The following is a 25,416-nucleotide window of genomic DNA, read 5'->3' as shown; positions in this document are numbered from 1 at the left end:
TGAGCTTAACTTCTGATTCCCCTGCTTCAGAAAAGCTACAAATTATCTATTTAAGGATACAAAGTTAAACCTCTGAGTCTTTTAACTGTGCTGCTAACCCTTGCACTATTAACTTATTTAACTGTTGTTTGTGTCTTTGATGTATCTATATATTGCCTTTTTTGTGAACATCACAAAGTAGTTTACATAAAAATATTAAAACAATAAGCAACTATAAAATTACATAATAAAGCAATAAAGACAAGTCTTGATTTATTTTACTGTTTTAGTTATTATAAACTGCCCTGAGATATTGGATGAAAGGTGCTATAATTTTTTTCTAAATAAATAAATGAAAGCTCTTCTCCCCTCAGGGATTATTCAGCCCTGGGTCAGCAACTGAGGGAAGGAGAGAGAGAGGCCATCAGTATATATACATATATGCCAGGGGTGGGCAACACATATGGGCCACATGTGGATCCTGCCATCCCTGCTGTCCCCTCCCCCAATTAAAAACAAACAAACATTTTTTTAAGGAAAAAAATGATGACCATAGCACTACAGAGTGCCGAAGAAGTCAATTCTAGCTTGTTTGCAAGCTAAAGTCAACCCTTTTATGGTTCCAGAGCTCCTGTGGAGCCCTAAAAGAGTCAAATTTAGCTTGCAACAAACTAAGTTTGACCTTTTTGGTGCACCGTAGTCTTGCAAATTCCATTTTTAAAAAATCATTTTCAAGTCACCCACCACACCAGACTGTGTCTTATAAGAGGCAGGTTCGGGAGGGGGATGAAATTGTGCCTGGACCTCCCAAAGTTGCCCACCTCTGATATATACAGATAGCAAATATACTGTATATACTATGTCCTATGGCTTGAATCCAGAGTTTCACTGAATTGAATTCCACTCACAGGATGTCCTCACTGGAGGAGGAAGGAGATTTTTTTTCTGATTCCTCCTTCCTCCCGCAGTCCTCTGAGTCCTGAAAAACAGTGTGGTGGCAGTGCAGGGATGTGGGAATAAGTGAAAACAGCCGCCCCCTTCTTTCCCTCTAGCAAGAGCCTCCACTGGATCTCATTCCCTTCTGCAAGTGGAAGGAGCCCTCCCAGTGTCACCAACATACTAGTCTCGATGCTACATTAGGAACCCCTTAAGCAACATCAGAAATACAATGAACTATTAACTAGAGTTAACAGCAGTCAGCCTTGTGCAAATATTCAGCTTCTTCAGAGTAATTGGAAAGCTGTATATAGACTCTCCCTAAGGTGCAGTTGGTGTTCTTTCACCTCCTTCATCCAAGTGTGATATTTGTTTGTCTGAACAGTGGCCAGCCCTACTGTTTGGGAGAGTGAGATGGCTGCCTCAGACGCTGAGGCGCAGCGAACATGGCAAGGTGTTGGGAGGACAGGCTTGTGTGCACCACGTGACATGCTCTGCACCTCCTAATTGAGTGTGCTGCCATTAGGTGTGGTGGAGGACGCTTTCCTGTCAGTAGGATTGAAGTAAGATTAAAAATGCCAGTCTGGTTGGCCTCTATATGTGGAATGGGGCTGGGGGAGTGGGAGGGGGAGACACCATCTTGAACTTCACCTCAGGCAGCAAAATTTCTTGGGCTGGCCCTGTCTGCATTTGATACCCACCCCACTAGCTGCATACTGAGGTAGACGCATGGTCTGATTTAAAAACAACAACAGCTTCTCTATAGCAGAGAAAACATTTGTTATCCGAACATTTATGTTCAATCCTAGCCTCCCCACAGATCTTAAAGATAAGATAGAGCTTATCTTATAGAGCTTCGGCTATTGGGCGGTATAGAAATGAAATAAATAAATAAATAAAAATAAAGATAAACTTTAGATTTTATCTGTCTGTACAATTCACAGCTGCCATAAAGAACTGGTGCTTGTACAGATTTTTTTTAAAAAACCCTAATGTGACAGTTCCCTGGATACCCAATAATTTACTACTACAGTGATTTACAGCTCAATCCTATCTATATAGAGAGATTTTCTATGTGAGGCTGTTAATTGGCTGTAAATCTGCTGCATCTGCTTTCAGTTTCATGGCAGAATTGAGATCCGAGCACTACATGAGAAGCGTTTCCTTTCCTGATTTTCTGCTATGTAAGCTCTAGGTGGCACTGTGGTATAGTGGAATAGCACAAATACACAAGAGGAAATAGTGCTTTCTTTCACCTTCACAGTTAAATACCACATTTTCCTTGCTCTAAAAATACTTGCCAAAAGTGCAGAAGTGAAACTGGAGGGTCACGACATGGTCTAAGGAACCCATAAACAACCATGAGTAGGGAATAGCGCGCACACAATAAATCCTTTGTGTAGAAAAGCCCCTACTCAGAATTAAGTCCCATAGAGTTCAGTGAGGTTTACTCCAAGGAGAGTGGGCATAGGATTGTGACCTTAGCCATTCCCTTTCCTTCTTCCTATGGGAGAAATTCATCAGGCAGTATCAAGTTAATTCAGAGTAGGCTTTCCTCCTTTCCAGAAAAAGAACCTGCAGCTGGGCCCAAGATACATTTAGCATCCTCCCTGTCATGGAAACTATTTGTCTTTGTCTCAGTTTCAAACACTGTTAGTAACAGATACACAGCCTCATTTTTCACTTGGAAGGCTGGGCTATTCTGACCCAGAGGAAGAATCTTAAGAGTATCATTCATGGTATGGATGACCAGGAATAGTTTAGATCACTAGATGCTGATTTTGAAGTTCACTTCATCTGTTGCTTTTTCTTCTTGCTGCAGATTAAATAATGTGAATGAAAATGGATGACAGCAACAGAACATTTGTGACTGAGTTCATATTTCTGGGTTTCTCCAATCAACCAAGGGTCCAGGTGATGCTCTTTGTGGTGTTTCTGGCTAGTTACCTGCTCACAGTATTTGGGAACATCGTCATCATCTCGGTCGTCAGAGCTGACCCTCGGCTTCACACACCCATGTATTTTTTCCTTATTAATTTGTCCTTTCTAGACATTTATTATGTCACCACCAATGTCCCCCAGATGCTGATGAACCTTGTGACGAGATGGAAAACTATTTCCTTTTGGGGCTGTGTGATCCAGATGTATTTTTCCTTGGCATTTGGCATGACGGAGTGTTTCCTGCTTGGAGTCATGGCTTATGACCGATACGTGGCAATCTGCCAGCCATTGCATTATGCAGCCATCATGAACTGGAAGCTCTGTGTTCAACTGGCTGCCTTTTGTTGGGGTAGCAGTTTAATGAGCTCCCTGATTATCAATCTTTTCACCTTGCAACTGCCTTTCTGTGGCCCTAACATCTTGAACCATTATTTCTGTGAAGTGCCAGCTGTGCTGTCTTTGGCTTGCACTGACACGTCCCTTGCTGAAATGGTCGTGTTTATTTTCAGCATAGCCATAGTCTTCCTTCCCTTCCTGTTGATTATTGTCTCATACACCTACATTTTCTTAGCTGTGCTGCAGATACAAACTACCTCAGGAAGGGCCAAGGCATTCTCTACCTGTGCATCCCACCTCACAGTAGTAGCCATATTTTATGGTACGGCCATTTTCATGTACATGCGACCAAGGTCAAAGTCCTCCCGAGATAGGGACAAAGTGATTGCTATGTTTTATACCGTTATTATGCCCATGCTCAACCCCCTGATATATAGTCTGAGGAACAAAGATGTGAAGGATGTTCTGAGAAGATCACTCATGTTATTAAAATGCTGGATTCTTTAAGCTGCCCCGAGAACCTTTTGGTATTTGGCAGCATATAAATCTCATAAATAGATACGATACATAAAACTGAACTGTCAGCAAAGAATCTATGTGGGTTTGAGGCCGTGTGATTGTGAAGTGTCTCCTTCACCACTGCCACCCTTTCAGAGAAACAAATATGCCAGATTATCTCCACAAGAGAGAGAGGGCGATAGCATAGCACCAATTCCAAAATCCAGCAAACATCAAAAGGTCCTAAGAAACCTATTTATTGAAGTACTCCAAGATATTTGTTGTACCTGATGCATGCTCTTGGGGAGAAAATATCTCATGTAGGAAACATGAATTGACCACTGCCTCTGATGAAGAGTTACGTTATTCTAAAAAAACCCAAAACCCAAACCTCAGGCATAACAAATTTTAAAATGTTAATGCTTCAATAGACTGTTTCTTAGTGCTTGTTGAGGTTCACCTCAATTTGTTATATGTGACAAAGTACAGCAGATCTGTAAGGTTCTTCAGAGCTCACAGATCAGTCCACTCAAAGCTTTGCATCACTCAGTCCCTGAAACATTGCAAACACAATTGGTAATATTTGTTTACTAAGGAGTAAGCCCCATTGAAGACAGTGGGAACTACTTCTGAGTAAGCACACATAGCATGGCACTGTTAATTATTTAACAAGGGACCTTGACTGCTATTTTAGATGTAGTGGTCTACGTCAGAAATAGTTACATCTCAAGGCTGCTTTTGAACATTTATTAACGTGACTTTGGTGATTATCGTTCTTTTCGCTGTTCTCTCAGACTCTGTTTCCATCTGTTTGAGACTTACCATTTCTCAGATTAGAAATAAATCATTTCACTAAAGGAACATTAAATGACAATGAGCCTCAATCTTCTACTCATAAGTAACACAGAAAAATTTGGTCTGAAAAATTATTAAGGATGCAAGTCAAGCACCCCCAAAATAGAAAGCATATCCTGTGATATATTAACTGACATTTTTGTGACATCAGCATTACAATGAGCCCCTTAAAGATGATTTATGGATAATACCATAGATCCAGACCACTTATTAATGAAACTGTATCTGGACTTGCTCCATTTTTACACAAAGGAAAGCACTAACATGAAAGTAAAGTATTGACAAAATATCAACAAAATCTAGGAGACAATCTGATAATGTTCGTCTTCCTGTTCTTTCCCAGACTCACTTTTTCCTTGAAGGTACAGTGATTCTGCACTTCTTATCCATAATTGCTGATGTTTCTGTCTCTCTCTAAACAGTGCTAATGGGCTAAGGAAATATGTGCTGGTGGTGTCTGCCATACTGTTTATACTTGACAGGAAAAGCATGTGTCTCTACTACTAATAGAAACTGCATCACTAAACATGAATGTCATTTTTAAGGTGATATGAGAGCTTTACCAGGCATATGCAGACATAAAATATATATTTGCTTTATATATATATTGGGCCTGGTGCATTGAAATGATTCATTAGAAAGCATTAGAACACAATTTTATTTTTTTTTACAAGTAGTCCCATTATGGATGGTGTATCTGAACACGTAGTCAGAGGCTGAAAGGCAAACTACCTACCATGGCCTGACTTTCCAACACCCATGGAGCACCACATTAATCAGGAATCCCATCGACATATGGAGTTCCATACTCAACTACAATGGCATTCCTGGGCTTCTGTTTTGTGTTCAAGAGCATTGTAATACTAAGTCTCCAAGAAGTGCCCCAATGATGCAGGCCAAATGCTGCAAACATAGCATTGAGAATATTAACTATATGACACTCCTTACATTACGGCTGCAACTTTTGTTGTCAAATGAAGAGGTGCCTTTGACCATGGTTTAATTTGCAGCAGTTAGCAAGTGATAATGCCTATCTTTCATGCTGTAAAGTTTCACTGATTTTTGCATCCTGAGTCTTTGTTTAAAACTGCAAAAGCAGGCCTGACTGTTGTTTGTTTAGCAAGTCCAGACTACACCTTTCATCACTCTGAGTGCTTTGTCAACCATCACAACCACAAATATAACCCCTTCAGCCAATTGGACAGAGCAAATGGCCTCCTTATTTGAACTAGGGGTTGAATGAATTTTGGGACTGAAGTCCTATAATGAGATGTCTTATTCTTGATGTGGGATATTATCTGCTGCAAGCCATTACAGGACCATGAAACCATAGCTTCAGAAGACAGAAGGGCATATTAAGCTGCTTTTGTGAAAAAACACACATTATAATAACCATCATGCAAGTATTCTAGTTGCCAGTGGCCTATTGCTAAAGGCTCTGGTAACAAGACTAGCCTTGACATCTGCATCAGTCCAAGATTTCACATTTAAAGGTGTAAAGGAACAGAGCTGTCCTCTGTTTTTGTATTTAGTTAGTTTTAGGATATTAAGGGTATATAAATCTCTCTCTCTGTGTGTGTGTGTGTGTGTGTGTGTGTGTGTTTCACTTTCAGCCAAAAGTGTTGGAATGTAAAAGCTCAGGATGTTTTGCTCAGGAAACCAAGGTATTATGAGGTACAACAGAAGGTCAGAGGAAGCTGGGGGGAGTTTTAAACTCAGGAAATGGAAGCATAATTTGCAGAAATAAACAATAAATAAACTACCCACCTAATTGGTTGGAGTTGTGGGATGGGGAGAGATAGAAAAAAAAATTAAGAGATTAAAAGTCTAGGCAGAGGGGCAAAGATGCAGAGGAGGAGGAGGAGAGAGCAGGAAGGAACAAATGAACGAACAAGGAAACCCAGGGTCCTAGAGGAAAGATAAGGGTCAGAGCTGCTGGAGCTGGAGAACTGGTTGAGAGAGAGCTGGACCAATGACAGTAAAGTATTCCTTGGAAGAGACATGGATGAAATAGGGTTACAGTCTAATTAGGCTAGCTGGATGCATTTATCCCTAGATGTTTTATTACCGTTTTGCTCATATGATGGTTTGTGGTTTGTGTGTGTGCACGCACGCATGTATGTGCATCCATTCAGGTTTTAAAACTCTTACTGACTTTTTTCAGTATAATTTCAACCATGTTATTTGAAAATTTGTGGTATCTTTTCTAGGTTACCCATCCCACATCTAACAGTCAACTCCCATACTACCTGAAGTAGGTGAATGAGACCTGGGCCAGATCTACATTTTGTGTCATGTCAATACGATCCCATCATGGTGATGTGATATCCCTCTTGCGTGTTTATACCTTGTAGCACACGCAATGACATCTGCTGCAGCATTTTGGATAACATGAAATAAAAAGTGGGAAATAACATTAGAAAAGCAGTATACGGAATGCATAATGTGCCCCAACAGTTATCAGTGTACTTCAATACTGATAAAAAGCACTAGTGTAGATCTAGCCCCAGAGAGAGATTTAAGGCTAGTTTGGTGGTGGTAGCCAGAGAAAAAGATTTCCACCTGCAGAAAAGGCCACAGGAAGGGCAGGGCAAAAGGGGGAGGTCACACTATTTTGCCTTCCACTCACAGAGCAGGCCAAGGCCCATTGTTCATTATGGGTTGATAGGGCAACATGTTGAGAAATAGTGGAGAGACAATACAGAGGGTCACATCAACAAAGAGGGTGGGGTTATAGCCCCCTACCATTTCCCAGGTAAGGCGTTTGCAGCTGAAAAGGTTGTGCACCCCTGCCTTAAGGCAACACCTGGCCAGAGTTTTGGATTTGAAAAAGGAGTAATATTAGGCCAGAATATTCATGTGATCTGTCTCAGTGGGAGATACTTTTTAGAAAGTTGCTTCTTGAATTAGGACGACTCTGGGATTAGGGTGACCAGCTGTAAAAGAGGACAGGGCACCTGCACCTTGAATGGTTGTGCAGAAGAGGGGATTTCAGCCGGAGCAGCTTGTCTGGCCACCCTCTCTGGAATGGTCTCAATAGGAAAACAAAGTTCAGAGAAGGGAATGTGGGGCATACTTCCAGGTAAGGGTGATGCAATCTATGTGAGAAGAGAAACAATAGACACTGAAATTTTGATTTAGGGAGTAATACACACACACACACACACACACACACACATAGGGGATGTTCGGCCCGTCACAGGGGTAAAAGAAGCCATCATAGCTTCTTCCCTGCCCTGCGCAAGCTGCGCACACAACCATAATTTGCATAATTACCCATGCCACAGCGTGGGTTCCTGTGTCATCCAAACCCAGTGCATAGTGTGGTGGGAATGGCTTCATACCTACCTTACAACCCCTACCTCACATCATGGTTTATAGGTGGGTACGAAGCTACCCCCGCCACACCATCACTGGCATCGGATGACATGGCAACCTGCATTGCAGCACGGGTAATTATGCGAATTACGGTCCTGTGCACGGCATGTGCGGGGGTAGGGGAGAAGCCACGGTGGCTTTTTTTTTACCCCTGTGATCATTCAAACCCAGTCAAAGAGAGAGAGAGAGAGAGATGAATTGGGGGTTCTGTAAACTGTGGAAGCATTTTGGGGTGCTGGCTGCCCTTCTCTGGAGATCTGATGTGGGGCAATGGAATGCTATTAGTGTTTAAACTGTGTGCTTCTACCTATGTCCAACCTGCATATTTTTAAATAAACTCAAAAGTCAGAAAACACCATAAGCTTCTAGTGACTTCCTTCCAAAGGAAATCAAACCCAGGTAACTGTTGTATGCCCTGAGCCCATAGAACTCAGCTTTGGGGAAAGAAAGGCTAAGTGTAACAGAATGTTATTACTTCCTTAATGGCCTAGTGTCTTTACATCAGAATAGAAGGCCTTCCTTGCTGGAGAAGATCAAAGGTTCATCCAGCCCATCAGGGGCCAGCCAGATGTCCCCCGTCCCGAGTTTAAACATGTGAGCCCCTTTCTCTTCATTGGAAGGGCTAAGGCTTCTCTTGGGAGTTTACCATTCCAAAACATATATTCTCTGGCACAAAAGGGCTCAGTTGAGATGAAGCACTGACTTGGAAAGACATGTCTGCCCAGAGAGCTTTGGCTATTGGGTGGTATAAAAGTTAATGAATAAAATGTAGCATTGCACTTTGTATTTTGAGGCACAGAATTATTTAAGTTGCAATGGCCCTGTTCTGTGAGTAGAAGGAAGAACACACATCCTATGCCAGATCTCTACTCTCTACAAATAATTGTTTCCTTGATCACTAGAAATCAGAACCCATTCAGAATATTATATTTGTTTGAATAGTCATCACTAGTGCTAAATGGTTTGAAAGCCTCATTCAAAGTGACAAAAAAGGTGAACTGAGAAGCCCATTAAAATAAAAAGAATGAAGCTGAGAATTCAGACAAAATAGGCAATTAAAAAGCCATTTTAAATATACTTAGTAACAGCATGGCTTTGTTCCAAGTTTAAAAGCTGAAAACCCAAACGTTGAAGTTCAGCCAAATGCATCTTAATGAGAATCCGAGTAAACAAAGCTGGGCTCAATTAACTCCCAATTCATATTTTCGTATTAATTGCCCTTGTGAACTTCACGGATCAGAAGATATTACGTAAGATAGGGGCCACATTTTGATGGGATATGATGCTACCCTTCCAGACAATATAACACTACCTTTCAAATGATGTTATTTGTAGCAACTGCAAATTTGGATGACTTAATATTTGGCATTCACTGAGTGACAGCACCTCAGTGGAGTTGTCCCATAAAAGATAATCTTGGTGTTAAAGACAATAATTTTGGTGCTAAAGATAATTCAAAGGATTAGGAGAAATTACTCAAAGATCCTGAATGTTGTACGTTAGCCTAAGATATTTTAAGAACTGGTGCCTGAGCTTGCATAAGAACATAACAAGAGCCCTGCTGGGGTGGTAGATCTCCAGATGTTGTGGACTTCAATGGTCCAAAACATCGAAGTCCTATGGTCAGAAATGCTGGGAGTTGAAGTCCATAAAATCTGGAGATCTACTTTTTGCCCACCCCTGCTCTAAATAACACTTGTTATGAATCCATCCCTACATACAGGAGGTTTTTCCAGAGACACCAAAACCTAACTTTTAATCCCAGCAGAGCGCTAACATTTTGTACCATTATAGAGGCCACTGGGACTATGCCCTTAAGAGACAATTGAGTGTTCTGAATAAATATTCACCAGCATTTTCTAAGCATCCACTAATGTGATGCACGTGAATTGCTGTTTCGTGCCCATACTTAGTTCAATAAATTCTGGGATTCAGTAAGCTCCTGCTTTTTATTCTGGAATCATGTACTTCCCCTATCAAGAGGCTCCATTCCTATGCCATGGGTGCAACCAGGAGTAAGTACTAACCTGTGTTCTAGAGAATTATCCCATAACAGGTCCAGCTTCTTTAATTCTGTAGATGTCCATCTATGGTACAAAAGAAACCACCTCCCTTTCACCCCTCCCTGCCTGGATACTGTGTTGTTTATTACAACACAAAGCCCACAAAAGTCAACTGACAGAACGGAGCACATTTGAAAATCGGTTCTCTGAAGGGTACTTTATTTGTTCTTTTTTCTTGCTCTCTCTCCTCCTGCCACTGAATGTTGTCTGGAATGAACAGGGAGGATAAGGCTGATGACAAGCTACTTGCCTAGGCTTGACAAGGTAAGGCAATCAGTGGAGTCTGGTGCCCAAATTAAGGTCATGATTATAATTGTGGCAGTAATGATGACAATTATTTGAATGGGACTTTAAAAACATGCTCAAATCAACTCAAGGCATGTATTTAAATAACACCATTAATTCATGACAAAATAGGATTTAAAAATGCGATTGATACAATTCATCATTCCTCAATGTTGTGTCCTTCAGATGTCTGGACTACAAGCCTCACCAGCCTCAGCCAGCATGGCCAATGCACAGGGCTGATAGTTGTAGTCCAAAGCATCTGGAGGGCATCACATTGGGGAAGGCTGATATAAAGTAATAAATATGGATGCAATGCTTCCTATAAAATGAGGGGGTTTGCATGGAAATCCCACTTTTGGCTCAGTTCTTAAGACTACAAATAGAACTGGAGCACTTAAAGGGGAAGCAATAATCTATTCCCTTTTACAGCTCCTTTCATATTCTTGTTGTAGTATTTTTATTTATGTTCTCCATACGTTTTCTAAACCTCTAGGTTTGAGTGAGAGGATGTGTAAAGTGAGAGGCCCACGGAAATCAAACCTTTCAGCAATGAACCCAAGTTATATCTTCATACTGCACATACAGTGGGGAGAGGGTTTGAAAAAACTGCTTGGGTTGCTTTATACATGGCTGTTTCTAATATCACAATTAGTCTTCATGCTTGGAAAAATGCACAATACCTTGAGCAGACAACACACTGGGCAGTGCCTTCCTAATGCATGAACCTAAAGCAAAGATAGCTTTGACACAAGGGCTCGGTTCAGACATAACGACAACCCATGGGTTGCTGGGGCTGCACAGGAGCAAGCGAGCGAGCGGCCTCCCATCTGCTTGCTGATTCCTCTTCATTTCCAGTTTACAAAGCAACCCAGGAATGTCCCTGTTCCTGAGTTGTGCTCAGTGACATGCAAACACAGAAGTCTGGGTTGTTGAGGAAGAAGAACCCAGAATTTCAACCCATGTTTGTTGCTGGGTTAAAACTCTGGGCCAATATGGATGACACACCTTTTCCAGCATGGAAATGATTCTGTCTTAGAAGAATTAACAAGTGCTAGGGTCCTCAGAATGTGTATTCCTGAAGTGCTTTAGGGCACAATCCTATGCATGTTTAGACAGAGAAAAGGTCTACAACGCCCAGCATTCCCCTTGCTGGCTGGGGAATGCTGGGAGTTGTAGGCCTTTTCTCTGGTTAAACATGCATAAGATTGCGCCCTTAGGGAGTTAGGTATGTCCGTTTTCTGGAAGACTAGCATTCTCAGCAAGATGTGCAATCTTGGTACGATAGTTTGAAAATGTCCGAAGGCAAGTAGGTGGAGGAGCGGGAGATCTTTGCGAAGGGGAAGAGCTGTCCTATTTGGAGCAGAGGGGGCTGCATCCACCAATTAGGAAGTCAGGGAGTAGGATTTGAAGCTTCTCTTCCCCCACCCCTCCCACTACTGCACAAGATTAGTGCATCCTCCATTTGGGGCTGCAGAAGCTTCTCCCAGTCACCCAGTGCAGCCTCTTTTGTGGCCTAAACATCATTTCCTGCATCAAACAATATCAATTTATGATTGATACGCACTAAAGAACTTCAGTCAAATAAGGGCCTGAGAAACAAAAAAAATGTGTTTCTTTTAAAATAAAGAGGTTACATTTCTTGTTGACACACGCAGCACTTGCTACTGTCTTCCCCGCACAATTTAAAGCTCCTACAGGAAGGCCTTGCGAAGAGTGACGGTGATCCTCCAAAGCTGCCTTGTTCTCTCTTGCTTTTTGTCTCCTTTTGACTTTCTAGTTTCCCAGGCTTTTTAGGACAGTAGTTGTGTGCCCTCTTTGGACAGAAGCCACCGACCTCAGAGACCTCCAGGTATGCAGTGCCCTGCCGGGCTGCTGCCAAAAGGGCGGGAGGAGCGATGGAGGCAGTTCTCACCTTTGTTTTGTTTTTCCTCTAGATGGGCCTCTGAGCCTGTCTAGAGGACTCTGGGGCTGGAGAGGCCACAGGATCTCTTGTATCCTGCCCACTGCGATGCTCCCGTTCAGACCTCCCCAAGGTCCTCCAAGGCCACTTCTGCAACCTTGTAATGCAGGCACTGTGGATCTTTCTGTGCAGGCTGCGAAGGGTTGGAGGGGGAAGTGGATTCCACAGTCCTCCTTCCAAGGTCATAGCAGTGTCTCTCCAGGGACCACAGAATTGCTGTCCCCATCATTTAAAGACTTTAAGTGCGCAATCCTATGCATGTTTAGACAGAAGAAAATCCTACAACTCCCAGCATTCCCCAGCTGGGGAATGCTGGGAGTTGTAGGATTTTCTTCTGTCTAAACACGCATAGGATTGCGCCCTAAAAGTCTTTTTAAATAATTTAATATTTTTGTTTTATAATTTTAGTTCCCGCAATGTGGTTTTATCTCTTATACCTGATATTCACCGTGTCTTACCCTCTGCTTGGCACGTTTGTTTGTTCTGTATGGTCAGTTTATTGTGTGCTGCTGCTGCTGTTCTAAATTGTAAAATGCTTAGAGAAAAGTATTTTGTGAGGCATTTAACAAACATAACAAATAAATAAATAGCGCTTTGGGTCTGATTTAAATGACCGTTATCAGCTGGAAAACATCGGTCGCATTTTGCCTCTCCCGGTGTCACATACTGCCCCACCACCGGTGTTGTTAGGCAGCATCCTGAGGCAGCTGCTGGGGCATCCCCTGCAGGCACCGCCAGCACTGAGAACTGCCTGGGGGCCTGCACGTCTGGGTGTGGAAAGCCACCATTTTAAACTTCTCCCCTAACCCTGCAGTGATGCTGTACTGGGCTCCAGGACATTGTGAGGAATGTATATCGTTGGCTTCCCACTCCCAGCATGTAAGCTTGCAGTGGGGAAGATGGAACTAGGAGGAGGGCACCCAGAGGCACTTTTCTGAGAGCTTCCTCAGTACTGAAGCCAATCCTGCTTTTAGATCAGCCTTCCCCCTACCTGGTGCCTTCTGGATGTGTTGGGCTACAACTACTCCCAGCATCCCTCAGCCTGCATAGCTGAGAGTTGTAGTCCAACGCATCCAGAGGACCCCAGCTTGGGGAAGGCTGTGTGAGATCATAATTAAGCTCCCGTACTGCATCGGAACGGCATCCCTTTCCACAGTTGCCCAGTGTCATTTGTTAAGGTTGGCAAACCCTTAATTTCTTCATGCTAAGAATGCCCCTGATGCTACTTTGATGTTAAATAACTGCAATGCACCTCTTTCTTTTCCTTAGCAGCTGATCCCTTTGCAGCTTCATGGAGAAGGGGAATCACACTACAGTGACTAAGTTCATCCTTCTGGGATTCACAACAAACCCCAAAATCCAACTGCTCCTGTTTGCGGTGTTTCTACTCATATATATAGCCAGCCTGGCTGGGAACATTGCACTAACTGCACTAATCTGTAGCAGCTCTCGTCTCCATACACCCATGTATTTCTTCATTGGGAACCTGTCCTTCCTGGACCTCTGGTATTCTTCTGTCTACACCCCTAAGATCCTGGTGAACTGTCTTTCTGAAGACAAGAGCATTTCCTTTGGAGGTTGTGCTGCCCAGTTCTTCTTTTCTGCCGGCCTGGCCTATAGTGAATGCTACCTCCTTGCAGCCATGGCCTATGACCGCTATGTGGCCATCGCCAACCCACTGCTGTATGCCATGTCCATGTCCAGAAAGCTGTGCACAGGGCTGGTGGCCGTCTCGTATCTAAGCGGTTTCATCAACGCCACAATAATCACTAGTGAAACTTTCATGCTGAGCTTCTGTAATGGCAACGTCATCGACGACTTCTTCTGTGACCTGCCCCCGTTGGTGAAGCTGTCCTGTAACGTTCCAGGGAGCTATCAGTCTGTGCTGTACTTCATTCTGGCCTCCAATGTAATTACCCCCTCAGCACTTATCCTTGCCTCCTATGCCTTCATCCTGGCAGCCATCTTGAGGATTCATTCTGCTGAAGGGAGACTGAAAGCCTTTTCAACCTGTGCCTCTCACCTGACAGCTGTCACTTTGTACTACGGATCCATTCTCTTCATCTACTCGCGCCCCAGTTCCAGCTATGCTTTGGAGAGGGACAAAGTTGTCTCTGTCTTCTATACAGTAGTGATCCCTATGCTGAATCCCCTCATTTACAGCCTCAGGAACAAGGAGGTAAAGGAAGCTGTGAAGAAACTGGCTGTGAAATGGAGGTCAGAATAAGTGAATATGGACTGCAAGCATGTGCTTTTGTTTTTATTTTTACTATCCTGAAATCATTACTAATTAGTAAGACCCTCTGTCATGCATTTCTTGATAGATTTAATCTCAGAACTTTGCATAACATATTCTTTGTGAATCACTATACTGAGGATGGAAATTTCCATCGGTCATATGTCTAGGACCCATTCATTTTGGATTAATTCTATTTTCTTCATGGCAGGCTCTCATTCTTAAACTAGCAATTGTTGCAGGAAGCAATCATGATAATGTTTTTGCTAATCAGGTTTCTGAACCTTAACAATCCAAACCTATGTGTATTCCCATTCAATGTGTTGCTCCCATATGTGTTGCTCCCAATGTGTTGCTCCTCATGTGAATGCCCCTGTGCATATTTAGCAACTTCCTTTGTGGCACAGAGATCACCAGGTGGACACACAGGCAAGTTTCTAGGGGCTCCTTCATAGGGGGCGTTTATCCTTCTATTGAGGTTGGTTACTCACAGAAGTTTGCAGGTCCTGTACATGACACCATCCTCCTCCATGGCACCTCCTGCTCTTTGTGAGCTCTACTGTGTTGTTTTTCATGAGGATGAAAGTCCAGCATTTCCCTTCCTCCCACCATGGAGTCGTGGTAAATCATGGTGTACTGATTAAAGTCACTTTATTGCAAATAATACAACAGCGCCACCTAGTGACTTTGTAACAAAACACATAAAACTTCTTGAGAAGGTTAGGTTTTTTTGAGAAGCCACATGAAAAGGAGCCGAGTTAAAGTCCCACAAAGATTCTGGAAGCAGAAGCCCTGGTAAACTTGGGAGTTTTAGCCTTGTGTGATGAAGCTCTAGCTCTCAGCGTAACCTTCCTCCCAAAGTTGCTGTGACAAAAATTGAGATGAGAATTTGAAACCTCTTTGTGCTACAGGAACCTCCTGCTTTTTGTGAGCTCTACTGTATTGTTTTTCATGAGGATGAAAGTCCAGCATTTCCCTTCCTCCCACCATGGAGTCAACTTCCAATAAAGGAAGTTGGGTGGTGTTTAAAATTCCATTATCAGAACTGTGAGGGAACTGTCAGCAACACTTGTGTAACAAGCATGCATGCGCACACTCACAGACGCACAGACGCACAGACACACATTTTGTTGTTTTCTTGAATAACAACCAGATAACGAATGGATTTTTAAAAATATCACACACATTTCCCATAGAAAATACTGCTAGACAAGCCAGGTACTGTAACAAGATGTTGCTGGTGTGTTGTGAGAGTCTTCAAAGCTGTCTTTTCTCTGGGGTGGGGGTGCGGGGAAGAAGAGGGGTACCCTAACTCCCAGCAGTGTAGGCAGGGAAAAATGTTGCTCAGACTGAACACCAACCCAGCAAGGTAGGCTGCCACACCACCCCTTACATCCAACTCAGCCTGAGCCAGGGGACTCTCAGACCTTACAGGACACCCTTAAGGCTTATGAAACAACAGCCCAAGTCTGCACCGTCTGTTTCAAAGTGCTAAGCCGGAAAAAGTAGCAATGAGCAAGGGGAAAGCTCTGGTACTGACTGAGGCTTAGTTGGAATAAAGCACACACTTTCAGTTATAATAGGTGATAATTTTAGTACCAAAACAGGGAAAGGGAATAACATACAAGGAAACAGAGCAATATTTGGACATTGTACTTACCAGGCAAAATAACAGAAATGAATAGAACCTGCCTATATGTACCAAATCACGGGTCTTCAATAGGTCAGGCCCAGAGACAATTGAAACCCCAAGACGGAGACAAAGACAATGGACAGCTGTACCCCCCTGCCCCCGGCCACCCCAATTTTATACCTCAAATCCATTAGCAAAGCTACAATGATGATTCCTATCAGCAAATCACAAACTAACTGAAACAGTTTTCCCAGGCTTTTGGGGGGTGGAGTTGGGGGGATTCCTACAAACACCCAGCTGAACCTGTTCAGCCCAGTCAGTCAGAGTGCTGCTGTGGCCTTGAGGTCCTGGACGGAATAAGATTGCCCACACAGATGGCCTAACGGACACATGCAGGCTCAGCCGCACGGAATGGACCTTTACAGGCTGCTGAGACACAGAAGGAAAATGGATTTCTTGACAGGGAGGCTGTGCAAAGTGAAAGTGCCTCCCCACCTGAGCAGAGGGAGCTTTGAAGGCACAGACCTGGACAGCTGTCAGCTGACACATTCTATGCATTCAAAAGGCAACCATCCCCCCCCAGCTTTCTCTGCTCCAGCATCCTCCATTTCCCAGCACAATTATCCAGGAGCCTCACAGTGATTTTTGGAAGGCTGCCATGTGATCTCTGGTGCCACATGGCTCTTTTATGACAGTAGACTACAAATGTTTCAGACTACAGTTCCCATAATCCCAAACCATTGGCTCTGCTGACGGGTTTATGGGACACTGGCTTGCCTACTCCTGTTATCACAAAGACCTGGATGACTCAGACATATACTACCATGCATCTGCTGTTGTATTTAACCCCCCCCCCTCTCACTCACACACACACACACACACACACACACACACAGTGTTTTTGACTCCTTGTTTTTTTCCTGCCAGATTTTTGTCTCATTGCTCAGACAAGCCTGCAGATAACTCCCTCTTGTGCATGGGTGGTGACATTTCTGCTACATAAGCACTTCAGAAATAGAGATTACGTTGTATATCCAATACAGTTTCATTAGACTGAGCTCAAAATGACCTAAATTCTCATGTTAGAAAGAAAACTGGTCCAATTCTCTCTTCTCAAAACTGAATAAATACTTTAATCAACGTGTTTAGCACTGACCGTGTTTTGTTGTTGTTCAGTCGTTCAGTTGTGTCCGACTCTTCGTGACCCCATGGACCATAGCACGCCAGGCCTTCCTGTCCTGCGCTCTCTCCCGGAGCGTGCTCAAGTTCATATTCATTGCATCGGTGATGCTATCTAGCCATCTCATCCTCTGCCGTCCCCTTCTCCTTTTGCCTTCAGTCTTTCCCAGCATCAGGGTCTTTTCCAGGGAGTTTTCTCTTCGCATTAGGTGGCCAAAATATTGGAGCTTCAGCTTCAGTATCTGTCCTTCCAATGAGCAGTCAGGGTTGATTTCCTTTAGGATGGACTGATTTGACCTCCTTGCAGTCCAGGGGACTCATAAGAGTCTTCTCCAGCACCACAGTTCGAAAGCATCGATTCTTCGGCGCTCAGCCTTCCTTATAGTCCAGCTCTCACAGCCATACATTACTACTGGGAAAACCATAGCTTTGATTAGACGGACCTTTGTCGGCAAGGTGATGTCTCTGCTTCTTACTATGCTGTCTAGGTTGGCCATAGCTTTCCTCCCAAGGAGCAAGCGTCTTTTAATTTCATGGCTACAGTCACCGTCTGTGGTGATCTTGGAGCCCAAGAAAGTAAAATCTGTCACTGCTTCCATTTCTTCCCCTTCTATATGCCAGGAAGTGATGGGGCCAGATGCCATGATCTTAGTTTTTTTAATGTTGAGTTTCAAACCAGCTTTTGCACTCTCCTCTTTCACCCTCAACAAGAGGCTCTTGAGATCCTCTTCGCTTTCTGCCATTAGGGTGGTATCGTCTGCATATCGGAGGTTGTTGATAATTCTCCCAGCAATCTTAATTCCGACCTCTGATTCATCCAACCTGGCATTTCTCATGATGTACTCTGCATATAAGTTAAATAAGCAGGGTGACAATATGCAGCCTTGTCGTACTCCTTTCCCAATTTTGAACCACTCGGTTGTTCCATGTCCGGTTCTTACTGTTGCTTCTTGACCCTCGTACAGGTTTCTCAGGAGACAGGTAAGGTGGTCTGGTACTCCCATCACTTTAAGAATTTGCCACAGTTTGTTGTGATCCACACAATCAAAGGCTTTAGTGTAGTCAATGAAGCAGAAATAGACGTTTTTCTGGAATTCTCTTGCTTTCTCCATGATCCAGCAAATGTTGGCAATTTGATCTCTAGTTCCTCTGCCTCTTCGAAACCCAGCTTGTACTTCCGGTAGTTCTCGGTTCGCATACTGCTGAAGCCTAGCTTGTAGGATTTTGAGCATCACCTTGCTGGCATGTGAAATGAGCGCAATTGTGCGGTAGTTTGAACACTCTTTGGCGTTGCCCTTCTTTGGAATTGGAATGTAAACTGACCTTTTCCAGTCTTGTGGCCACTGTTGAGTGTTCCAGATTTGTTGGCATATTGAATGCAGCACTTTAACAGCATCATCTTTTAGGATTTTAAATAGCTCGGCTGGAATACTGTCATCTCCGCTAGCTTTGTTGTTACTAATGTTTCCTAAGGCCCACTTGACTTCACTCTCTAGGATGTCCGGCTCAAGTTCAGTGACCGCACTATTTTGGCTATCAGGGACATTCAGATCTTTCCTGTATAGTTCTTCTGTGTATTCTTGCCACCTCTTCTTAATCTCATCTGCTTCTGTTAGGTCCCTGCCTTCTTTGTCCTTTATCATGCCCGTCTTTACACAAAACGTTCCCTTGAGATCTCCAATTTTCTTGAAGAGATCTCTAGTCTTTCCCGTTCTGTTGTTTTCCTCCATTTCTTTGCATTGTTCATTTAAGAAGGCCTTCTTGTCTCTCCTTGCTATTCTCTGGAACTCTGCATTCAGTTGGGTATATCTTCCCCTTTCTCCCTTGCTTTTCGCTTCCCTTCTTTCGTGAGCTACTTGTAAAGCCTCATCAGACAGCCACTTGGCTTTCTTGCATTTCTTTTTCTTTGGGATGGATTTCATTGCTGCCTCCTGAACAATGTTACGGACCTCCGTCCATAGTTCCTCAGGCACTCTGTCTATCAGGTCTAATCCCTGAAATCTATTCCTCACCTCCACTGTATATTCATCAGGGATATGATTTAGGTCATACCTGAACGGTTTAGTGGTTTTCCCGATGTTCTTCAATTTAAGCCGAAATTTTGCAAGAAGCAGCTCATGATCTGAGCCACAGTCAGCTCCAGGTCTTGTTTTTACTGACTGTATGGAGCTTCTCCATCTTTGGCTGCAAAGGACATAATCAATCTGATTTCGATATTGACCATCTGGTGACGTCCATGTGTAGAGTCGCCTCTTGTGCTGTTGGAAAAGAATGTTTGCTATGATCAGCGTGTTCTCTTGGCAAAACTCTATTAGCTTTTGTCCTGCTTCATTTTGTACACCAAGGCCATGCCTGCCTGTTATCCCGGTGATTTCTTGACTTCCTACTTTAGCATTCCAATCCCCTATGATGAAGAGGACATCTTTTTTTGGTGTTAGGTCTAGAAGGTGTTGTAGGTCTTCATAGAACCGATCAACCTCAGCTTCTTCGGCCTCAGTGGTTGGGGCATAGACTTGAATTACTGTGATGTTGAATGGTTTGCCTTGGATTCGTACTGAGATCATTCTATCATTTTTAAGATTGTACCCCAGTACTGCTTTTCCCACCCTTTTGTTGACTATGAGTGCTACTCCATTTCTTCTAAGGGATTCTTGCCCACAATAGTAGATATGATGGTCACCTGAATTAAATTCGCCCATGCCTGTCCATTTTAGTTCGCTGATTCCCAAGATGTCGATGTTCAATCTTGCCATCTCATGTTTGACCACCTCCAGCTTACCTTGATTCATTGATCTGACATTCCAGGTTCCTAAACAATATTGTTCTTTACAGCATCGGATTTTCTTTTCACCGTGTTTATATAACCATATTAATTATTTAAAATCCCCATTGAGAGCAAGGGCTTTTCTACATGAAGCTTTTAATAGGGATGTCAGAGAATTCCGCCACGGATTCCAGTGATGCCGGATTCTTTAGAATCCAGCCCCCCGGAATCCGTGGCGGAATGGCCCCCTGCCCCCCGCCCCCCCGCGAAATCCCCCCGCAACGGAACTTATCTGGGGCAGATGCGGCGACTGGTCTCCCGACTGGCTGCGGCCAGTCTGCTGCGGCCGCCATTTGCAACCCTGCAGCCATGATAGGCTACATAAGTATTTACATAGCCTATCATGGTAAAGGCAGCCATGCAAATGGTGGCCGCTACGCCATTTGCGTGACTGCCTTTACCGTGATAGGCTACGTAAATACTTATGTAGCCTATCACGGCTGCTTGTAAGGATGAAAATGGCAGCCACTACGACAGCCGCCATTTGCGGCCGCAGCAGCCTGGCCGCAGCCAGAAATCCAGCTGCGGACGGCCCCAGCCAGCGGCTCCACGGAGCCACCGCAGAGCGGAGCCAGCCAGGGAGGATTCCAGGGGGAGGGACAGACCGCCTCCCCCCCACCGCGGATGCCCCTGCACGGAGCCAGGTAAGGGATTCGTACATCCCTAGCTTTTAACCTGGCTTCTGCTTCTGGATTCTTTGCAGGATTAAGATTGTCCTTTACGCATCCCCCCCCCCCCGGGGTGGTGGTGTCTTTTTCTGTCTTTCTATACGTTCCATTATACAACCCCTAGGTGGCACTGTGGTACCGCAGAATTCTACAATTACATAAAATGTCTATGGCATTATAGAGGCCATTCAGAAAAAATACCACACTTTCCTTGTTAAGAAAAAATTGGGATAATGGTCGCAAAGCACTGGAGAGGCCCTGGACAATGACGATGTCCTGTAAAGGACCTGCAAACTAAGTGAGTGAGCAATCACAAGTGCACAATAAAAGCCTCATGTAGAAAGGCTCCAATTTATTCTTCTATTTTTGTGCCACCAAAATGTTGAAGTTGAAGTTAAATTAAAAAACTCTACTTTCTTCACCAACTTCCAAAATATCGCAGTAATATTACCATACAGTCTTATGCTACATTAATTCCGGCTATCAATTAGATAATCTCAACAACATGAATCCAAAATCTAGTGCACAAGACTACTAGATAAAAAAAAAACCCAACCCAATATTCTCAGCTCTACACAACCGCATGTGTTGTGGCTTCCACAGCAACTATTCTTTTAAAGCCCTGTTTGTTTCAGCTGTTGGTGGTAGGGATGGACAAAAGTCCCTTACCTGTCCTCGAAGCTTGCTTCGCGGTGGGGGGGAGGTGCTTCGGTTCTCCCCCCGAAGTTCAGGTGAGGGGGGAGGCGCCCCGCCTCGCCCGGCCAAAATTCAGGCCGGGGGGGAGGCGCCCCATCCCTCGCCGGTGAAATTCAGGCCGGGTAGAAGCACCCCGTCTACCCGGCCACAAAAAAAAAAGTAAAACAAAAACAAAAAAACACCCCCGTGATAGGCTACGTAACGATTTACGTAGCCTATCACGGCTAGATCTCCAAAGTCAGCCGTGATAGGCTACGTAAATGGTCATGTAGCCTATCACAGCTGACTTTGAAAAAAAAAAAGTGCATACGCAAATGGCGGCCCCCATAGTGCACCGCCATTTGCGTTCCTTATTTGAGCACGGGTAGTCTACGTAAAGAGCAAATAGCGTTGCCCTTATTTTCGCCGTAGTCTACGTAAATCTTTACGTAGACTACAGGGACCAAATAAGGAACGCAAATGGCAGTGCCCTATGGGGGCCACCATTTGCATACGCGCATTTTTTTTTTTTCAAAGTCAGCCGTGATAGGCTACGTGACGATTAACGTAGCCTATCACGGCTGACTTTGGAGATCTAGCCGTGATAGGCTACATTAATCGTTACGTAGCCTATCACTTTTTTTTTTTTACTTTCCTTGTAATGGCAGCGGCAGCAGCCGGTCGAAAAACCAGCTGCCGCCCCCGCCCCTGACGAAGACCCGACGAACCGCTGCCGGGACCCGCCGCCGGGAGGGACATTCGTGAAAGGTAAGTCCCATCCCGGGGGGGCAGGGGGCGGAGAATTTCACCACTGATTTCGGGGGGCTGAATGCGTTGGCGCTCGGCCCCCCGAAGTTTCGGGGAGAAATTCTCCCCCATCCCTAGTTGGTGGCACAAAATTCCTCCATCCACAATATAGTGGATGTGTAATCTAGTGTACTCTACCTGGGAGCAGGTCTTCACGGTCTCAGGCAAAGGTTGTTCCCGAGCCTGCTACTTGAGATCCTTTAACCAGAGATGCTGGGGGCTGCATATGGAACCATTTAAAGGCAAAGAATAGAGATGGACGAAAGTCCCTTACCTGGTCCCGCAGCTTGCTTCGCGGTGGGGGGGAGGCGCTCCGTCCCTCCCCCCAAAATTCTGGGCGGGGTGGGAGGTGCCCCATCCCTCCCCACCGAAATTCTGGCTGGGGGGGAGGCGCCCTGTCCCTCCGGCCAAAATTCTGGCTGGGGGGGAGACACCCCATCCCTCTGGCCGCGAATCTTGTCTCCTGCTGCGACGCAAACGGCGGCGGCCACAGCCACCGCCGTTTGCGTCCCTGCAGTCAGCCATTATGGGCTACGTAAATGTTTACATAGCCTATCATGGCTGACTTTGGGGGGGGGAAGCGCGTACGCAAATGGCGGCGCCCATGGGCGCCGCCATTTGCGTTCCTTATTTGGGGACGTTTAGTCAACGTAAACATTTACGTAGACTACGGCGAAAATAAGGGCAACGCAAATAGCATTGCCCTTATTTTCGTCGTAGTCTACGTAAATGTTTACGTTGACTACACGTCCCCAAATAAGGAACGCAAATGGCGGCGCCCATGGGCGCCGCCATTTGCATACGCGCTTCCCCCCCCCAAAGTCAGCTGTGATAGGCTACATAAACATTTACGTAGCCTATCACGTTTGTTGTTTTGTTTTGTTTTTTATTTGGAAATGGTGGCGGCCGGTCTGAAGACTGGCCGCCGCCGCACCGCTGCCGGGAGCCGCCACCACCAGGGACATTCGACAAAGGTAAGTCCCATCCCGGGGGCGGGGGCGGACCGTTTCTCCACCAATTTGGGGGGGCTGAATGCATTGGCATTCGGCCTCCTGAAGATTCGTGGAGAAATTCTCCGACATCCCTAGCAAAGAATGTACTCTGCCCCTGAGTTATTTCCAATGCAGGCACAGAACTCACAATCCTTGCTTCCACTAACACTTCCTGACAGATACAACCTAGCTTTTCCTGGCATGAAGGTTAGATAATGGGGCTTCACTGACTACCTGCCACAGAATCTGTGGACTATCTGCCCATAGGAGCACTGCCAAGAAAAAAAGATAAGCCTGTGCCATCTATTTCCCTGCACAGGAGTGAAAGCCAAAGGCCAATGCCCTAGTAAGGAGGAAAAACAATGCCAAGCAGAACTGGGAAACAGATTACATGACATATACTGCCAAAAAATATGCAAAAAATATTGAGTGCCTTGATGAGGGAAATTGTAGATCAGAAATCCTTTGGGAGCCAAGTTCCCAGTCTTTGCATTTTCTGCTGCACAATAATTGCATCGTTTTCTGATGCCCAATAAATAGTGACATGCTGCTGGGCAGCTTGAGACATTGGGATCTAAGTGTTCATTGGGATCAGAGTTACTTACTTGATCGTTCAAACCTTGGATTGGATTGCGGTCACCTATAAGAGGGTGCAAAGACAAGAGAAAACGGAGTACAATTTGACACATCTGAGTCTTCTAAAATCTTCATAAGGACCCTGGCTAAGGCAGACCTATGGCAGCATCAGCCTTCCAAAGCAATTGAGGTTCAAGCAAAACTTTAACTGATGTAAGTATCCTTTCATCACAACTGCTTTAAAGGAGATTGGCAGGGCAACGAAGGGGGGCAGCTGCAGCTGCTATTTCTTGAAAACTCTATCCAATTCCAAGGATCACAGAGATCTGAATTCCCTATATCTCTCAAGTCCTTCCCTGAAAATGGTTGAAGGAAATAGTACTAGTGTCACTGAGTTTGTCCTTCTGGGCATCTCAGATAATCCACAAAAGCAAATCATATTCTTTGTGGTGTTCCTGATCATCTATCTTGTCAACATTGTAGGAAACCTGGGCATGATCACCTTGATCTCACTTGATGCCCACCTTCACAACCCGATGTACTTCTTCCTGTGGCACCTGTCCTTCTGTGACATCTGCTATTCATCTGCCATTGCCCCCAGAATGTTGTCTGACTTATTATCCAAACGCAGGACCATCTCCTTCCTTGGGTGCACTGCCCAATTCTACTTCTTTGCTGCCTTTGTGGATGCCGAGTGCTACATTTTGGCAGCGATGGCCTACGATCGCTACGTGGCCATCTGCAACCCGCTGCACTATTCCTCTGCTATGCCCAAGTCTTTCTGCATCTGGCTCTTATTGGGATCATATGTTGCTGGCACAACGAATGCCATAATACACACGGCAGCCACTTTCAGCCTGCACTTCTGCCACTCCAACCTCATCAACCATTTTTTCTGTGATGTTCCTCCGCTCCTGGCAATCTCTTGCTCTGACACCCATGTCAATGAGATCCTGCTTTTTGCTTTTGCTGGGTTTGTTGAGATGAGCTCCCTCTCTGTCATCCTCGTGTCTTACATCTTCATTTTAGCATCGGTTCTGAGAATGCACTCTGGCTCAGGGAGGTTCAAAGCCTTTTCCACCTGTGGGTCCCACTTCACTGGGGTCACTTTGTTTTATGGGACTGTGATTTTCATGTACCTACGGCCCACATCTGTCTATGCCTTGGATCAAGACAAATGGGCATCCGTCTTCTACACAGTAGTGATTCCCATGCTCAACCCTCTGATCTACAGCCTGAGGAATAAGGATGTTAAAGCAGCTTTTAGAAAACTCATCAACAAGAAGCTGAACTCTGTCTTAAACTGAGATGCAACGTTCATCCTGAATGTGTGTGGGTTTTTTAAAAGCTCAGTAGTTAAAATGGAAATTGTTCTATAGTTTTCAGAATGATTTATTTTCAGTGATAACTGAGCCACCATTTTCTACTAGTTAGGGAGCAAAAGAGTTCAACCAGATATTTCTTGTATGACTTTCAACAAGCAATTTAGTCTGCAATTTCACATGCATTTGTGTTGAATTATGAGGTTGACTGAAGTTGCTGGGATGACTCCCAAGTAAGTGGTTTGAAGATTACAGCCTATTATGAGCTCA

General features: G+C 44.5%; 3 protein-coding genes across 3 annotated transcripts; all 3 read left to right on the top strand.

The window, feature by feature from the left end:
- Window positions 1-2,757: 2,757 nt before the first annotated feature.
- Window positions 2,758-3,699, top strand: LOC146358068 (olfactory receptor 2G3-like). Its single transcript, XM_084855022.1, has one exon. The coding sequence runs from the start codon at window positions 2,758-2,760 to the stop codon at window positions 3,697-3,699; it is 942 nt and encodes a 313-aa protein (XP_084711148.1).
- Window positions 3,700-13,525: 9,826 nt separating this feature from the next.
- On the top strand, window positions 13,526-15,023 carry LOC146358067 (olfactory receptor 9G19-like). Its single transcript, XM_084855005.1, has 2 exons — window positions 13,526-14,451; window positions 14,858-15,023. Exons 1-2 carry the CDS (start codon window positions 13,526-13,528, stop codon window positions 15,021-15,023), a joined length of 1,092 nt encoding a protein of 363 aa, XP_084711131.1.
- A 9,163-nt stretch (window positions 15,024-24,186) lies between these two features.
- LOC146358066 (olfactory receptor 5AR1-like) lies at window positions 24,187-25,131 on the top strand. The gene has a single exon (XM_084854992.1). It carries the CDS (start codon window positions 24,187-24,189, stop codon window positions 25,129-25,131), a length of 945 nt encoding a protein of 314 aa, XP_084711118.1.
- The last annotated feature ends 285 nt before the right edge of the window (window positions 25,132-25,416 follow it).

Source organism: Heloderma suspectum, chromosome 1 (genome assembly GCF_057233095.1).
Source record: "Heloderma suspectum isolate Gila_16-S chromosome 1, 16-S_ref, whole genome shotgun sequence".
In the NCBI taxonomy this organism is placed as follows: Eukaryota; Metazoa; Chordata; class Lepidosauria; order Squamata; family Helodermatidae; genus Heloderma; species Heloderma suspectum.
The sequence above is the reverse complement of the archived record's forward strand: the minus strand, read 5'-3'. Positions and strand labels throughout refer to the sequence as shown.

Coding starts and splice junctions, on each gene's coding strand:
- LOC146358068 (XM_084855022.1), top strand. CDS start 2,758: ATGGATGACAGCAACAGAACATTTGTGACTGAGTTCATATTTCTGGGT.
- LOC146358066 (XM_084854992.1), top strand. CDS start 24,187: ATGGTTGAAGGAAATAGTACTAGTGTCACTGAGTTTGTCCTTCTGGGC.
- LOC146358067 (XM_084855005.1), top strand. CDS start 13,526: ATGGAGAAGGGGAATCACACTACAGTGACTAAGTTCATCCTTCTGGGA. Junction 14,452..14,857: donor AAACTGGCTGTGAAATGGAG/GTCAGAATAAGT, acceptor GTGCATATTTAG/CAACTTCCTTTGTGGCACAG.